Source organism: Diadema antillarum, unplaced genomic scaffold (genome assembly GCF_040938485.1).
Source record: "Diadema antillarum isolate AM-2024a unplaced genomic scaffold, OU_Dant_1.0 seq00000696_RagTag, whole genome shotgun sequence".
Classification (NCBI taxonomy): domain Eukaryota; kingdom Metazoa; phylum Echinodermata; class Echinoidea; order Diadematoida; family Diadematidae; genus Diadema; species Diadema antillarum.
This window is the reverse complement of record NW_027271601.1, coordinates 2,152,015-2,170,991: the sequence shown is the minus strand read 5'-3', so window position 1 is coordinate 2,170,991 and position 18,977 is coordinate 2,152,015. Positions and strand designations below refer to the sequence as shown.

General features: G+C 38.0%; 1 protein-coding gene across 1 annotated transcript in view; it reads left to right on the top strand.

Annotated features, from left to right (window-relative positions):
* Nucleotides 1-18,977, top strand: part of LOC139737549 (RNA-binding protein, mRNA-processing factor 2a-like) — a 153,517-nt gene that overhangs the window by 28,224 nt on the left and 106,316 nt on the right. The window contains exon 2 of the mRNA XM_071648227.1: nucleotides 3,937-4,372. Coding sequence (XP_071504328.1) covers nucleotides 4,325-4,372 — 48 coding nt within the window. The 5' untranslated portion in view covers nucleotides 3,937-4,324. The remainder of the gene's footprint in view (nucleotides 1-3,936; nucleotides 4,373-18,977) is intronic.

Here is an 18,977-nt window from a genome sequence, read left to right as displayed (position 1 = left end):
AATTGACATACATGTTTTCCTCTTCTTTTAATCCATTGATCCATTGATACTCTGAATTATAGATCATGGAATCCACGATGGGATTGTTGCCGAAATACCTCCGGGTATTACATTAGTCGCACAATCTCCCTTTCCTGTATGACAACGTACCTGTCTCTGCTTTAGCTGAAGCACCTTTTCCCTCACCTCCCCCTTTCATGCACGACGCTACGGAGACCGTGATAAAAACACGCTTTACCTAACCTATAAATGTCAACCCGTGAAAATGAGACTAATTTCATACTGAAAACAACAATCAAACAGACAAATAGACCGACAAACAAACAAACACAACAAAAACACATAAACTATATAGGCGAGATTAATCCAAAGCTATACTTTAAAGGGAGCGGATAGTTTTGGTTGAAACCTAATTGCAGGTTTCTGATATTTTTTGGTAACATAATGAGAAATCTCTCATGAAATATGAAAGAGCATGTAATTCCAAGAGGGATTCAACATTTATTTGATGAAAATCGGTTTTAAAATGGCTGAGATATAAAAAAAAAAGCGCTATCCTAATAAAAAGCGGGACCCACCTTTTATTAGGATCGTTTTGTTTTACTTTGTTTTTGGATGTCTCAGCGATTCCAAAACCAATTGTCATCTGATAAACTTTGAATTCCTCTTAAAATGGTATGCTCTGAACTATTTCTTGAGTGGTTTCTTGGTATCTCACAAAAAGTTAAAAGCCTAATTCTCATCCCCACCAATACTATATATTCCCTTAAACGCACATGATTCTGGCAAATGCATGAAAAAGCCTTCTGAACATATAGTTTTAGGCAATATTTCAATTACAGGTAAGAATTGACACCATGCTGAGCCCTTATCTGTTTCAATGTGACTGGGACATGTCTCAAACAGATATACGATATCTAATGATTGGACAAAACATCTCTCACAAAAATACCTTATAGAAACTTTAACATGACATATGTTACCTTATTGCAATCACGATATGACAAAATGTTATCATCACTGACATTTACTATAAAATAAATGTATTGGGCTGGCTTGAGGTCCGTGGCGAACCAAATTTTTCTAGATCATATATCGTAGATATTTAACTGTGACAGCATCGAGGCGTCTTTCGTTGTATACGCACCGCCATTACGAGACCAAAGCTGAAAGTGTTTTCGCCAAACCAAAGAATCCTTGTATAGCGCCATCTCAGGCAGGTACTAACCCTACGGCAGGATCTCACAACTTGTTCTCTGTGCATCACAGAAAGCGTAGCACTGAATCATCATGCATATGGCGGGCTCACATACTTCATACTCGCGCATCCGCATATGATACTCAGATACCTTTACACATACACACGCACAAAGTACATAAGTACAAACAGACATACAAACATAGAGTGTCATGTAAACATAGCATTTGTGCATTCACAGGACCAGTGCACTCATGCATCTTTTTTTTTAATACTTTTATATCCATGTCGTCTGAACAGCCATCAAGCATGCAAAATGCATTAGTGCAATATACTTGGATCACAAAAGTATATCGTAATAAACAGATGGACCAATGAAAACACGTTTTTCTCTCTTTTCTTTCCTGTTAGTAAGATTAAAATTTCACACACCTGAAAGAGTTCATGTTCATCACACTGCGTTGCTGTTTTGTTGCAATAAAGTGGTGTAACACATAAGTACTATCAAAGCCAGCATTTTTAACATTTTAAAAAACATTTATTCATTTCGCAGTTTAATGACTTTTAATCGGACAAAGAACAGTGGACATGATCTCACTTTGAAAAAGAGATCTTAATAATGTCGTGGCCATTTGCATTGACGCTCTTTTTTCTTTTCTTAATTACTCTCTTTCACTCTCTCTGGCAAAATAAAAGCCATGCAGGTGCAGGTTTAAAGTTGTTTCGATGTACTTCCCTTGAAACTGTCGTCATGGGATATGTAAGCCTATATATATATATATATATATATATATATATATATATACTTACACATATACATTTACATATAGCATGCGTTCCCACGCATTGAGTGCTACATCAAACACGCTTAGCAGACTATGCATAGTGAAGGACTGACATCATTACAAGTGTGTGGAAGATGTGTTTCGAAACGACCTCACACGCTACTGTCATTATTTCTCTAGACCTGGGGGCTATCAACACGATTATAACGGCAGTCTGCTTCTATAAGATGGAAGCCAAATTTCATGGTGCCATAGTAAACCGCCTTGACGCTTTGATGCTTATCGCAAATTGCCCCGCATAAATTTTCACGATCGTCCAGAAAGAGAAGAGAACTGCAAACACAGAGTGACAGAAGCTGCAGTTAAAAAAAAAACACCAAAAAACAACAACAACAACACACAAATGTCTTAAAACCAACGATAAAAAACCAAATACTAATGAGAGGAGGTTGTGATGATTTCCAGCAGTCAAAAAGAGGCGCTAACCAACTTTATTTTAAAAGACATAACATAATAAATCAACAATATTCCTACTTCTTTTACTTCTACTACTGATATCATTTGACATTCTCAAAGAAGTGTTATCACAATACTATTGTGACTTTATTTTAGAATGAGCTTAGTTCATTTTCGATTTTTTTTTCATATAAACCTCAAATATATTTCAATTTACATCTCTAGTTTAGCAAGAGATGGAAAGAACAGTTCTCCACCTGAAAAAAAAATTTCAGTGAATTTTTTCTATTATCATTGTTTTTTAGAGAGAAAAATGAACATCGACACAATATGTCATCTAGGCGGAGGTATCGTGTCGCAATGCTTTCTTATTATTTCGAAAGCTGTACTTTCATTGGTACGAATACCGATACATGCAAAATATAATTTCGTTTAAAGGAGATCTTGGGGGATTTCCCATTTCATGAACACTGTATTGCAGCGGAGGTGTACATGCCTGTGTTCAACGCAGTTTGGCGATACGGAAACATTTAAAACACACAGCGAAAATATGTCTGGCGAAATCATGAACGGCTGATGAGAAGCAAAAAAATCACAATCTAATTTTCGTCGAGAGAAAAATTACCTCGTTTTCACCGATGAGTGCGCCGTCTGCAAGGTAACTCCGTCTAACCTGCCCTGTTTCGACGGGCATAACTATGACGTCATGATGAAAACTCAAGCTTGCTTGTACTGGAAACAAAGCATACGTATGTCTCTCAATCGAACTGAACGCATAGCGCAAGATAGGCACTCAACAGGCTCGACGAGCAATCCGCAGATTCAAAACCGTTCATTCACGCACTCGTAAATTATTGTCGAGCCCCGATGTGAACCGCCTGGCGCACGGCGCACGCTTTTCATCTGTAGCTCTCTCACACATCGCACCCTCGCACACAAACACACACACACACAAACACACATCGAAACACGCGTGCAACGCACATGACAGAAGCTGAGCCTCTTAGCGTACCGTACCGGTACTCCGGCCGCCACAGACGACGTTTAACTTTCTCCGTGTGTGTAGTGTGCTCCGCACCGCATCATAGCAGTAGATATGAGCACATAGCAAAAGCACAGGCATTTCTTTTTTGTTTGTTTTTATTAATTTTTGACATTTCTCACCGATAAGAATGCCGCAAGAATGATGCACGCATGTTTGCTTCACACGTCTCAACGCCCAGTGCTTCTTTTGACTGAACGGTATTTCAGCAGTCACAACCGGGAAAATTTCCCGATGGTGTGACCACAGAACCCTGTTTCAGGAGCACAAAGCGCACTCGGACAGATTATTTTGTTTCCTAAAAGAGCACAAACTCGCCAGCACCGCATGCACTTCATGAGAAAAGCTCACAATCCGTGATATTTTTAGTCTGGATGCAGTATTATGATGAATCGTGAAATGGTAACTCCGAAAATCAACTTTCGATGACCCGTTCTCGTTACATTCCTCCGCAGACGAACCTCTAAAAGACGCCGAGCGCAGAGCGGATACAAGCCCGGACTTACTGGCGTATCTAACCTGCTGTTCCATATTGGCTCCACGCGCAGTCTTCACTTCGAGAAACTCAATTCATTTCAAACCATAGAGTCAGCTGCTTGTCGTGTTTGCAAGGTTGTGAGAACTGCTGTCAGCTACTGTAAGTAGACGACAGCAACGACTTCGCTTTCAATCATTCCGCCAACTGCAGCAGGAAAACTGAAGCGGGATCACCGAGACCCCGGGACCGCGCTCCTGCCGTCTGCCCTTACGCACCGCCTGGACGCAGCCACCGTGGGCAGCTACGCCGAGTTGGAGGCAGGGGACCCTCAGGTCTTGGACGAGCCCAGTAGGAAGCGACTTAAGATGTCCACCGTTAGCATGGATTCGGGCAGCACCACGGGTGAAGAAGAGGTAAGATGCAAACTTTAACTCTCATTATTTCAGTCATTGCTCAGTTTTCTTGTTTGACCCTCTTTAAAGAACATCTCAATCGAATGATTACATTTCCAGGAGAAAATTAATGGAAGATACTGGTATACCGTATTTAACTTTCTTCTTTTCATGTGTGTGTGTGTGTGTGTATGTGTGTATATGTATGTATGTGTGTGTGTGTGTGTGTGTGTGTGTGTGTGTGTTATTTCTTTGTTTTCAGTGTTGTTTGCTGTTTATTAAACCTATAGTGGATTTGGGGGCCTTTTTCGTCTGTATCAAGTTTGATGTTTTCCGTTGTGGATCTCGACCTTTAAGGCAGGAGTTTCATGTTGAAACAATATAGTTAGGCCCCCTACTTTCAATCAACTTTAATTCTCTCAAGTACCCATTGGATTCAACTTAGATTGTCTATTCTGATGTTTTTTTAGTAGCACCTGCTCTACTTGGACAAGTTTAAATTGCTAACGTGAATTTATTTTGCCGTTTTGGTATCTCCGTCTTAATTCATCCCCGTGCTTTTAGAGGAATACGAATAAAATCACAGCTAGAAAACAAATAGACAATAACCAGGTAGAATCAAAGAGCCGTGCAGGTAAAAGTGACATGCAACCCAGCGGTATTTACATCAGTAATGGTTCCCTCGAAAAAAAAAAGCCACACACACAAAAAGGTTTTAACGCACGCCACCCACACCCTGCCGCCAAAATTAATCTAAGCGTGTGGATGTTGCTTAATTCAAAGTGCCTTAAAAACTTACAAGAAGGTCACGTGGAGATACAAGAGAGGGATTTTTCACAGTCATGACAGTCAGCCACGTGGTGGAAAATCTATTATTATCATCATACTATTAATATCATAATTTTCAAACCACTGCAAATCATTTCAGTCCCAGTCATTGTACAACGAAGCAATAACGATCATACTCCACAATTTGTAGTACAATTTGTATTGTAATTATTCTATATCATATTACATGATTATACTTGTCAATGTGCCATTAGTACCGGTAATACACAGATAGGTATTGTTATCGTGTGTGTGTGTATGTGTGTGTGTGTGTGTGTGTGTGTGTGTGTGTGTGTGTGTGTGGTTGAGATGGTCGTTGTCATTAGCGTAGCGCTTCTCTTCCTACTGAAACGATCGCGTGGACACAGAAAACAACACTTGTCGAACATCACGGTGATTGAAATCCACTTCGCCAAATTGAATGGATTTTCTCCGAGTATATCGCGTATCATGAATAATTCCGTCGGACACATCGCGTTGTGCAAGTTGATGATTATCAGCTGGCCAAGTGAGCCGTGTTTTGGCGGCATCATGTGAAGCAAAGTCCGGAGATTGTTTCATGCACCTGTAGCGCAGAGCCGGCTGGTATCGTATTCAAGACGCGACAAATATTTGCCCATTGATACAAGCTCTTTCTCTCAGTTTCAATCCCGTTTATTTCCCAACAAAACTGCAATATTCTAGCTATATTACTATCTTTTCAAAGAACACGGAACTGCTTTAGTAGCTCGTTCGCTTGACGAGGAGCCGGTTGCCTTGATAAAGTTTTTGGTATAATAAGCGAGCATTTTGATATTAAGTTTTCATGATATATCTGAGTGAAACACAACACTGTCAAGGGCGAGAATGCACGACACAATCAATATGGAATGTTTATATTTCAATTACATTTTTTTTAACCGCCCCTCCAACAAACACTGATATCAGCTTCGTTTCATTTTGTTATGAAAATCACATCACTTCTTTTGCCAGTATAGGTACATCACGACTTTATTTCACGGCTTTATAGTTTATACTTTTGTTTACTGGATGTTTACTACCACAAGCTTTTTATTCACTTGTTAAATATATATATTTTTTTCTGAGTGTGTATCTCATTCCACTGTATTTTGTACATCACGGGAATTGTGATACATTCTGCATTCATTTCAGTGGTTGTAAACTTAGAATCTTATGGATGATCTTCATCAATTTCTGCGTATATACATGTATTATTTCCTAATCGAATTTTTGACCGTAAGATGGCAGCAAAATCATTTGAACCAGTGAATTATTTAGTGATACAGAATGATAATTATTTATTATTGTTGAAAACTGGAAAACTTTTTGAATTTACATCTGCTTTACCTTGGAAGTTCACATGGTAAAGTTGGTCCACGTTTTGTACGTATAATTTACAAGGATAACCCGCTCACTCATCGATTCGAGTGCTGTTATAGAGGAGAGAGAGTTACGTAAGCCGTCCTTTTGTTCGTATATAATTCGCGCAACAATTGTGGCATTGAGCCTTATACGATCCTCTTTTTCGTGTAAGCGCAAAGGCATTCGTCACACTCACGGTCTCCGAAAAAAAAAAAACACCCAACTTAGATCCTCCATCTTTTTGTTCTTTCCTACCAGAGTTGTCTGCCCATAAAGAATATACGCCTCTCTCTCGTCTTTACGGCTACACGGAACTACATCTCGCGAAGTTCTGTTACGGCGACGCTAAAATCGTCACATATTGGATACTGTTATGAGGAGGAAGTTTGATATTTCACCTAACTGCAGGGTTTCGATTCCCTTGGACATTGCACCATGAATCACCCGCATTTGCTTTTGTGGTATTCACGTGAAGCCTTGCGTCATTAGGATTTTCCGTGTTTCGGACTTTTGTTCAGAATGTTAGGAGCCTCTTGGAACACGCTGCGATTCAGCGCTCCCGAGTCGAGGATGCGCCGTGTTGCCCAGCCATTGTTGTGGGGCCAATGAAGCGCTCAAGTCTTAGCCGATTAGCGAGGGGTTTAGGGGACGCAGGAAGGGGATTGCCACTACTCAGACCGGCGTGAGTGAAACCATTCGGTAGGCGAACCTCTTCCCCATGCAACAATCCGAATTCGAGGGTCGATCTTCAGCACAATCCTGCGGGGGATCACGGTGATTAGGACGTGGTAGAATCGAGTCTTTCGCGCAAAGAATTAATGATCAAAAGGTCTTACCGGTAACGGTACATTTGTCGAAAATAGTGGTGATGTGGGGAGGAGGGGCTAAGAGTGGGGACTTTTTTTTCACCTGATGCAAAAAAAGAAGAGTTTTTCAACTGCATATATCGCTTCCCCTTTCAACAGCATCCTTCGCTAGGAAGCCCCGTAACAAGCCCCTCTTGTATATCTTTTCATGAAGTCGCTTGTCACCTAGGAGATAAGCGGAAGTAATTAGGTTAATGACACGGTTTAATTGGTGCTCTCGGGATTTATGCAAGAGGCGCTCATTGGACTAAAATCTCTTTGTTCTGGGCGCAGCGTCCGCTTCCAAACATCCTGATAGTTTAACAACTCAAATTTCGTGACAATTCTTGAAGTGGTGAATTTTTCTCTTTATTTTTTATGGATTTCATTTGTAGCTTAACGATTATGACGAGTGAAAACAATCGTCCAAAAGGAAAGAAAAAGAAAGAAAGGTCAAAGGAAGAACGACTCAAATTATAGTTAGCCATAAAACGAGATTATGTGAAATTACGATCAGAATACTAAGAACATGTCGCAAAATTATATCTGTTAGAGATGCCATCGGGTTTCTTGTTAATGACTGAATACATTTCATGTAGTCATCCGTCAATATGAGTTTATACTCGCGTGCAATGAATAACGAATATGAGGTGAACCCAAGGATTTTCGCGAACTCTGGATTCCTGCGTTTCATATCTTATGCAGAAGGGTGCTAATGGTGATAAGGAGGTAACGATGATAATGGTGACAATTACTAATGCATTTAATGTTATAAGTTGCATTTTTATGAAAACACTATTCATGGCGATTTCTATTATCATTAAATCAAGAATATTTGCTTTTAAAACTCCTATTTTGGCTGATTGTCATGTCATCACCATCATTATCTTCATTTTGTAGTAGTGTAGGTCGCATAACCCGAGTAGCATAGTCCCCCCCCCCCCCCCCCCCCCCCACCCCTCTTCCGAGCAAAGTTTGCCTCGGGCGTCGCAGGCTGTCCGTGTTTGATTGACTCGTCAGACCGTGCAAGCCAACGCATAACTCCTAATTCTTAGTCGTTTCTCGGGAAGTTGCATGAGCGTTCGCGTATTAGTTCTCGTCTCGATCACTTTACTGAGGATCGAAGCCAAACAAATCCCATGCAGTTGTCGACACTTCATTTTGCCGTTATTTGTAGATACCGTAAAACGGGGCATTCCCGCAGATTTGCATCAAGCTTTACGTGTCAAAAAGGTTGGCCCCTCTGTATAAGACTACTGGAAGCTGCAGAGGCGCGTTGATATCGCGCAACACGCAATGTTATAACTTGCGTATTTCTACGACCAAACGAGGCGGTTTCTTTTCTTCTTCTTCTCTTTTTTTTCGGTGAAAGCATGGATGCGCTGTAATCGCGTACGGAAATGGGAGGCCCGCCGACTTCCGCATTAGATGAACATGGATGCAAAGCAGACGCCATTCTTCTATGGCGCCTCGCCCCTCTGTTCGGGTGGTGTTTCCAAGTCAGCGCAAAACATCACCCTAGGGCCATGAACTAGCGGGTCTATTTTTGGCAGTTAACAGGTGAACCTTTCAAACTTTTCGTGCGTGAGAACTGTGCAACCAGTACCGGAGGAACAAGTGTTTGCGTTGCTATACCTTTCCTGGAATGTCAAAACAACATACTTAAGACAAACATGTAGACTCAAATCAACACCAAATGACAATCAGATACAAAAAAATCCTCCTCAATTTGGTCAGATGCACAGATATTGTATCTGTGATTAAAAAGAAAAATGAAATAGTAGTTATGCTCTTTAAGTGAAAGAGCCTCACATTATTTGAATGTGGAAATTACATTTGTCTGACTGTCTTCTTTAATTTGGCTATTTTATTTTTCTTTACATCAACTACCAAGAACTTAACCTTGAGCATAAGGAGGTTGGATCCACCATTAACAATCTTTATCCTAGTTTTGTGAGGGTTTGGATAAGAGTAAAAATTAGTAAATGAATGTATTTGTATAGTTGCATCTTTCAGAGCAGCATTCATCTGTTATAAATCTGAAAAAAATATTTGTTTTGTCTTATTTTTTATTGTGTTTTGTTAGCCTTTTTTTAGGGGGGAAGTGTGACAAACCTTTATTACCCTACATTATTCAGACAGCACCAAGAGGACTCAAGTCTGTACAGGGATATTTCTGACGTGCAAAGAGCAATGTACTCTCTGACAAGGGATGGAGAAAGGAAGAGAGAGAGGAGGAGAGGGGAAGAGGAGCAGGCAAGCATAAACTTGTCCATCTTCATTTATCTTCCCCCTGTTTATACTTCTACTTCCATGCACATTTCTCCAGGTACCGTTAAAGGAGACAGAACATATTTGAAAGTCTAATGTGTGTGTTTTGTCAGCAATCTTACACGCATGGACACCCAGATTTACATGTTGGCAAGCAAGTCTCACCGTCGCTGGTGTCTGTCGACTTTTATGGTGAATAATTTACAGTTGATGTGACTCCTGGGAATGGCTTCCAAATATTTTTTTTTCTCTTTGAAGCGACCATAGATAAATGGAAGAAAGTTATTGTTTGCTTGTACATTGAGTGCCATTTTGGCGCTTTGGTTTTGTGAATGTTGTGCTTTGTGTAACATTTCAATTGAATTTTGATAAAGTAAGGGATATTTTCTTTGATTTTCCACAAAGTTCAGATGTAGAAAAGATGTGGCCCCCCATTCAAACTTTTAAGTAGCTATCTCAAAGATCGTCAATAGTTAACTGTAGTTAATTAAATTGAATCTGATATCAAAACAATTAATTGTGGTGTTCCACAAGGATCGATTTTAGGCCCTCTTCTTTTTCTTATATATATAAATGATTTATCTTTATAAACTCAACATTTAAGTTATGTTTTATTTGCTGATGATACAAGTGTATTTTGTAAAGGCTCAGATCCATGTAAACTGTTTGATATTGTTAATAGACAATTGCATAATATTAGTGATTGGATGGAAGCCAATAAGTTGATTTTGAATATAGATAAAGCTCATTATATTTCATTTGGTATGCAAATTATAACAGACCACAATTTGCAATTGTATTTTAAGAATATGAAAATAGATAGAGTTGTAAGCACAAAATTCTTAGGAGTAATTATAGATGAAAGATTATCTTGGAATTATCATATTGATTACATAGCCAGTATTTTATCAAGAAACATAGGGGTTTTGTATGAATTACAGTATCTTCCTAGAAATGCCCTTAAAATGTTATACCATGCTTTGATTTCAATACATATTAATTACTGCAATATTGTGTGGGGATTCACTTTTAATAAGAATATTGATCGAATACATAAATTACAAAAACGGGGAGTGCGTTTAATAACCAATTCAACATATGCTCACCCCAGTTTACCTCTGTTTTTAGAAACTCAAATATTACCCATTTAAGATTTAATTTCATTAGAGTCTGCAATATTCATGTTTAAACTTAATAATAGTTTTCTCCCTGATGTATTCTCTAATTATTTTACCCTCAATAGTTCAATTCATGATTATGATACCAGAAATGCTCAGAGTATTCATCCCCCATTAAATCGCACACCTTGTACGCAGTCGTCAATATTTTACAAAGGTACTATTTTATGGAATAATTTGAATATCGTTTTCATGATCAGTAAGAACGTAAGACAATTTAAAAGATTATATAAACAACATCTTTTTGATGCAATTAAGTTACAAGTTGACGAATAGTTAAATATGGAGTTTTCTTCTTTTCTTCTCTACTTTCATATCTACACGTATCCATTTTTTTTATTGATTTAAGTTGTAAATCTTATCGTATTTTGCATTCATGTTTGTTTCAATTCAGTTACAAACCAATGATTATATATATTTACATCACAATATTTCTTAAGGGATCATTTTCAATAAGCCTACTTTGTGCTTCTCATGATTCCGCCACTATCATATTTGACACCATGTATTTTTGTTTGTTTGTTTGTTTGTTTTTAATGCAAAGTTTGTAAACCAATTATGAAAGTGGAAATAAATGAAATGAAATGAAATGAAATGTGTGGACTGCTCTGAAGGGCAGTAGTTAGATAATTTATATCATTCCATCCATTGAGGACATATTTTTATTCTTATTATTATCATAATATATTGGTTATAATAATAATAATAATAATAATAATAATAATAATAATAATAATAATAATAATGATAATGATAATAATAATAATAATAATAATAATAATAATAAATAATGATAACAGTAATAATGATAATAAAAATAAAATAGTAATGATAATAAGTAATATTGTATATTTAGTATAAACTAGCCTGGGCAATTTTCTTTTCAAAGTCAGTGGCTTTCAAAATCTAATCTGCTCTGTTCTTTGAAATATTGCAACTTTATTTTGCTGTAAAACCAGCTTGTGAGCATCCATTCCACAGATGAAATTGACTCCTCATTACGTTGTCTTGCACACTGTGATGTCTGGTCGCAAATGTTGTATTCACCAGGTGCAAGCATCCTCGGGAACAGGCATGAACAATGTATGTAGGATGAGATGTGCGGCATTCATGGAGCCCATTGTCTAACACAGCGGTTAGTCCTCCAACATCTTGCCATCTTCTCTACCTTTTAATCCAATGGTGCCGTGAAAGGCGAGCTTGCTTGAGAGGCTTCCTAAGAGGATCAGTGGAGAATGGAGGAGAGAGGCAGAGTGGGAACTAATGCAAGATTAGGAAGGGTTTCAGACTACAAAAAAATGTGCCTGTCTGTAATCATGTTTCTGAAACACAATAGAAAAAAAAAAATCATGTTCAGAGTTACAACCCAGTCAGACACTGAAACAAGTCTTCTTGCTGACGGTTAACTGCATGCAACATCTCATACACATACTCTTTGGCCTGTCAATAAAACATGAACCTCTAAATACGCTGACGCAAAAAGAGTCGGCACAAATATCGGACACATTATAGCGAAAGTGAATACACATAAAATCTTGAGGTATACCCAGCCCCCTCAATTATGTTGTAGAGGACAAACAATTTATACTTCGTTTATAAATATGCACATGTGAAAGTAGGGAAAGATTAATTTCAAAAAATGCCTCTGGCCCACAAATTGCCAAATGTAATCAGTGGAATATGTTTATACAAAAACATGATTTGTGTATGTACAGTTCTACAGTTGCAAAAACAAAACATGATTACCATGAAACATGTTTTTGAATACATCCTTTAAATGAATCTTTTTGAGTTGGAAATTGCTCTAGGATAGTTTGACTTTGGGAAGAATGAGGTTGAGAGAGAAAGACAGATACATCGTAAGTAAGATAGACAAATAGATAGAGAAAGAGAGAGAGAGGGAGAGAGGAAATATATGACTAAGAACAGAGAGCTGTATGGGCGATCTTATTAGAGATGAACCCATTTGTTTTGTAAGGAGATTTACACAATGATTTATAGCTTAAAGGAGGTCGTTGGCACCACTGGAAGGGACAGTTTGACTGAAGAAAAATTAGTCCAGCTGAGCAGAGTATCAGACTTAAGATTGTGATAAAAGAAGGAAAGAGAATTGGAGAGAGAAGTTTGAGTGTGGGAGAGAGAGGAAGAGATGTGATGTGAATTTTGCATGTTGCATGCACTGCCAGGCTGCTCTCTGCTCACAGCAATAAGGTGGCTTGCAACTTGTAGAACAGACAAGAGCATCTGTCCCTGGATGTGAAAATGAGGATTTTCTCGCCATTCTGGCTGGAAAGAGAGAGTTGCACACTGTAATTTCTTCCCGTCCTTTTCAAAGTGTTTTCATATTCTTTGCCTCAGATGGATTTTCTCCATCAGTGGATGCCTCTCAGTTTGTGATGTTTGCACATAGATTTGAAAACATGGTGGGTTCATTGATTCCACGTTATTTGAGTTTGAATACTTCTACATTGCAAGGCAGCATGTGGGACTAGTGAAATCTTCTTAAGATTGGTATAAGAATAAACGATGACATGATTGACATTTTCCGCCACAGGACTGTTTTTGCACAATCTCACAAAATTCCCATAAAAAATGTTTGGAATTAGAACACTCCATGCAGTCTCATTGAGCAAGTATACAGTCTGTAATCTTGATTGAATGGATGACATTAGGTCGGAATATGATAATTAATTCTTTCAAGTCTATGGAGACTTTGTATAAGAAAAAGATAGTATTGATTTCCACATGCTTCATTCTATCATGAACACAGCTTTCACAAAGAGGAGAAGAAAAAAAAACCGAAGAGAAATCATACACTCATGCTCAATACTATTTATTGCAATATGTTTATGCACATCGATCTTCCTAAAGAAAAGGAAATTATGATGATGATAAAAAAAAGAAACAAGGGTTGGCTTCATTTAGGGATAAGATGTTCTTTCAAAGAAAATGTGTTGAGTATGATTTATTTTACACTGGTTGTACATTCAAAATGCATGATGCTGGACGTTAGCTAAGATATTTTGATTTGATGCAATCTTATTCAAACATGCAGAACTACCTTTTTTTTTTCCTAGAAGCTTTGAAAATCTAACACAGATACCTCAATTTTATTCTGTGCATTGCAATAGAGATGTTTTGAAGAGGTAATGCCTATCCATTTCTTTTCACATCAATGGTTAAACCCTCCTTACAGGCTGGTTGTTGCTTACAAGCTGCTTACCTGCCACATATTGTAGTGGATCATCAAACACGTATGCAGCCAACATAGTAATGTATGCCTGGGACTGGATGATTTGTTCGACAGCCTTATGGCAGTTATGATTTTGCATTTCTCAAGTTACAGTCTAGCTCAGTGTTATTGGCTCTGGCCACTGAATGTCTCCTGCCTAGAGGAGCTCACTCCAAACAGGAAATGAGAATTTTTGAAAGGCGAGACTGAAGGCCTGAGTGGCTGGTATAAAGGAACTCTCAGTATCGTAGCTAATTGCGACCAAATCTCTTTACCAAACTGTAGCACACCATGTGTATGATGCTGCAAAGCCAGCCATGCTCTGATACCTTTAGAGCAAAAATAAAAAAAGATTGAAAAAGAAAAAGATGGTTTGAACAAAGTCAATGAAACTGGAGATGGTGTATCTACTGTGTGAGGTGTGCAGTTTTATAAACTAAAGCTCCATAACTGTTTTTCTCAAGATGTAAGTCTTTAGACCTTGCATACTTTATGCAAGTGCGCATGGAATAGTGCATGTAGACATAAACCTAGAATAATGTATTGCTTAACCTTCATGAATGATAGGAAAGCAAACATTTACCTTTACATCTGAGAAAAAGAAGTACATGGACCAATATTTAACAGTATTTAATGCTCAAGGGTATCATTGCAGCATGTATTCCAAATTCAGAGGGTTGCTTATCAAGGTTTTTTTTTTTGTGTGTGTAGCACTACTCACAGATGATCAAATTGGACAATGAGAAACAGAGCTTTTGTTATGGTGAACATTGATTTCTAATTTCCTCTTTATCATTCAGATAAGTCAAAGGATCAAGGTGTGATAAGCTTGGATTTAATATTCTCTTTTGCTGTGTACAAAATAACATTTGATGAGAGTTATGTTGCCCAAAAAATAAGAGGAGAAGACAGTACTGCTAATGCCTGTAGCAATGTCATAAAGTCAAGTTTACTCTTTGCCCTCCTTTAAGGAGGTTTGAGTATAGCTGATCGAGCTTTGCTTTCACCAGAGCAAGGCAAGAGTATCATATGAACTATTGAAAGAAGATCGACACAGGTGTAAAGAAGGTGGTTGTTCTGCAGGAGGCGCTGTCTTTTCGCAATCTGTCGCAGTGTAAACACATTCAATGGGGTTACTCCTCTGTTCAACAAGTGAAGCAGTAGCTGCTCTGCCATACCCTTCTCAAATCTCCTTAGCGCTAATCCACATTAGGAGAGTGCTGCAATGAATATGTTTACACTTGCACTGAGCTCACTCTTCCGTGAGCATTATTCTGCTACAGAGAGAATTGGACGGCAGCTGTGGTGTTGAGGCATGCAGTGTACTGTGCCGCCGCACCGAATGCGTGATGAGCAGGCAGCCACGTGAATGAGGCATCTCTGTGTTTACACAGCATAAACACTGTATCAATAGCATACTTTCTTCCAAGTCCTCACAGCTAACACAGTACTGAAAGCTGTATGTATACAAAGTGAGTTTAATAGAGTATCTTGTTTCACACGTTTGCTCCTTATTTAGGAATCTGCTCTTCCATACTCTGTGCACCCCTCTTATTCCCTGTCCCCTAGAGAAGGGGATACTGCAAGTCCACACTGACATTTCTTATTGTTTCTTCATGTGTACTGAATGCACATCGCCTGGGGGCCCGGGAGATTTGCAATGAGCAAACTAAATCAGGTTACGCACAATTGTCTTGAATACATAGTCTTGTGAGAACATGATGTCATCAATGCCTTTTTGTTGATGTAATTTTACAGATTACTGCATATCCACAAATACCCTATTCATGCCCCAAAACTCACACCACTTTACTGTGTCTAAACTGCATTTTTTTGCTGCCATGATTGCTGCTACACTTCTGTGATTGCCTTTACAACAATTGCTACTCTTTATTGCTATAGTACTTTTACTCTCTCTCTCTCTCTCTCTCTCTCTCTAGGCAGCCTATACATATGTATATTTACATATATATATATATATATATATATATATATATTTACATATATATACATACGTATATATATATATATATATATATATATATGTATATATATATATATATATATATATATATATATGTATATATATATATATATATATATATGTATATATATATATATATATACACCTAAATACACACGTATATATATATATATATACATATATATATATATATATATATATATATATATATATATATAGGCCGATATGCACATACTCACGACTTTTACCACCACTGCTTTATGATACTACCTATATACACTGCTGCCAGTACCAACAACCAGTGCTGCTGTTGCTGCTTCAACCTGGCTTTGGGTTCCTGTGTCCTCTCTCCTCGTCTGATTTACCAATGCCCATCAGTCTCCTTGCCCCAACATCCTCGCTCATCTTCTACTCCACTCTGAGCTAGAAGCAAGAGTCTACTGATTGTGATCCCTATTATGATAGTTTCTCCCTTAACTCTATCAAATTTTGCTTCTTCAGTATGGAGCAGGGGTCAATTGGGTGTCACTTTGATATATTTTATCTGGGATGTTTTCTTTTCTAAGTTTTGAAGACACTTTTGCAACATTTCTTTTAGGTTTTTGCATGATTTTAGGGAACTGTGAACAATCAGTAGAGATTTTGTCATAGTTTGATAATCATGGTGTCATGGTAATCAATAGATTTTTTTGTTGGTTTTGCTCATGATGTGCTTTTCGTATATGTGTGTATGTTTAAGTGTATATATATATATACACACACACACATAATGTGCTTTTCATGTACGTGTGTATTTAGGTGTATATATATATATATATATATATATATATATATATAAAGGATATATGCAAAGCACTGAGCATATCAAGGTAACTGCTGAAATGAACACATAATTTTCATTTCCACCAGCATGGTATGATTGAGTAATACTAGTTCGACTACTTCCTTCAGGCTTGTTTTAGACATGTATCTTTAAGTCTTTGTAGTGTGCAATGCTGCACGTGTGCATGAATAGCATATTTAATCGTGGAAATGAGCGAATTTGCAACAATAGCAAGTCAACCATTTGGTGTTTTTTCTTTCACAAGTGCTTGTTTCCCTTCGACATGAAACTAATCTTGGGTATTTCCTGTGCTCTTGTTGGAAGATGAGGAAAGATGATCGAAGAATGGAAGAGATAGTGAGAGAGATAGAGAGAAAGAGAGACAGAAAAAGACACAGAATAAAAGAGACAGTGATTTCAGATGGAAGGGGATGGGGTATGGGGAGGAGACAGCAGAAAAAATAATAAAAAATGAAGAGGAAATGAAGTGAGCTGAGATGGTTGGAGAATTGTTCATTTCATGTGCTACGTGGGATGAAGTGTATGCTGGAGATGAAGATACTTGATATGGTGTCTGTTTTCTGTGTATACAAATCTCATTAATAGACAATACATCTTGTTCTCAGAAGATTGTTTGAATTGATGATGAAAGTGAAGTGAAGGGGTTTACTCAGGTTACCTTACACAAGGTAGAAAAAGATCCATTGTTTAACTGCTGCCGTGTGGATCAGATTGCCACGGCTGGAGAGCGAGTATACGCAAATTTTGGACAGAAATCAAGCTTATGATATGCTGTAATGTCTTTTTGTTATTGTCAATGGGATGATACTGCAGATGTCGGATTTTAGCACAGTTGATCAAATTCTTTTTTTTTTATATTATAGTTGCTTTAATCTTGTCTGCATGTTCAAAGTGGATTTAATAATTGTAAAAGAGTAAACATGTCCAATTGAGTAAAATTTGTAGCATTCTTAGTGTTTTATTTTGATCTACATATTGAATGAGATTCTTATAACTCCCCCAATTTTACTAACTGACAATTGACAGAGCAAAGACCATTGCTAGCTAAAACCAATACATATCCTTACAGTGATTTGACTTATATTATGACATATATTACATAATATGTATATATCAGATATCCCTTCAGATAGTGTTATTTGCCCCTTGAGAATTCTTGATAATAGCGTGTAATAGGATGGGATGGTGTCATTTTTTCATTTAATATCAGATACAAACTTTACGTGGACAAATTCGATATGTCAACAAAGTCCTGAACCCCCCCTCTCCCCCCTCGCCCCTCCCCCAACCAAAAAAAAAAAAAAAAAAAAAAAAAATGAAATAGAAAAACAAACAAACAAACATTGACGTAGACATTATGCAGTGGCCAGTGAGACATTTGCCACCAAATACAGTAAAAATGCTCTGTGGCTATTCCGGCAAGAATGAGTTATGCCGAGATAGGCAGAGTGAATGATTTGATTACGAAAACAACAGGTCGATCTAAAATGGCATTATATTTGCATGCCCGTCGCGCGCGAGCACACGGACATGTGGGGGAAGTGGCTGAGCTGATGGGATGAAAACAGAAAGAGCACATATTCCAGTGCAAACAGTGACGCAGACACTCTGCCATATTCCACAGTCCCACACCTATTCAGTTTCCATTCACACAAAGAAATTACGAACAAAGGAGACGGAGTGCATTACACATTATTCTCGGATGTATCGGGTAACACATTTTGCTTCCAGAGCTTGTCTTCGAGCTTTACACTTATTGCTCACCAGCATTACAAAAAAGAAAGGAAACGGAAAAAAAAAAACACACACACACATGGAGAGAAGGAGCCTCCCAATTTTAGTTAACAACATTGCCCAGATGTAGAAAGGCATAATATGCTGATGCTAGGTATAAATGTGTGTGTGTGTGTGTGTGTGTGTGTGTGTGTGTGTGTGTGTGTGTGTATTTATACATAAGAACATACATGGCTGTGTGCAGTATAAATGTTTACCTTGAATGCAAGTGAAGTTTGCCGGGGCGGGGAAGGAGAAGCGTGGACGGATGGATGGAGGGGGCGGTATTAATATTCATATGGGTGCAGA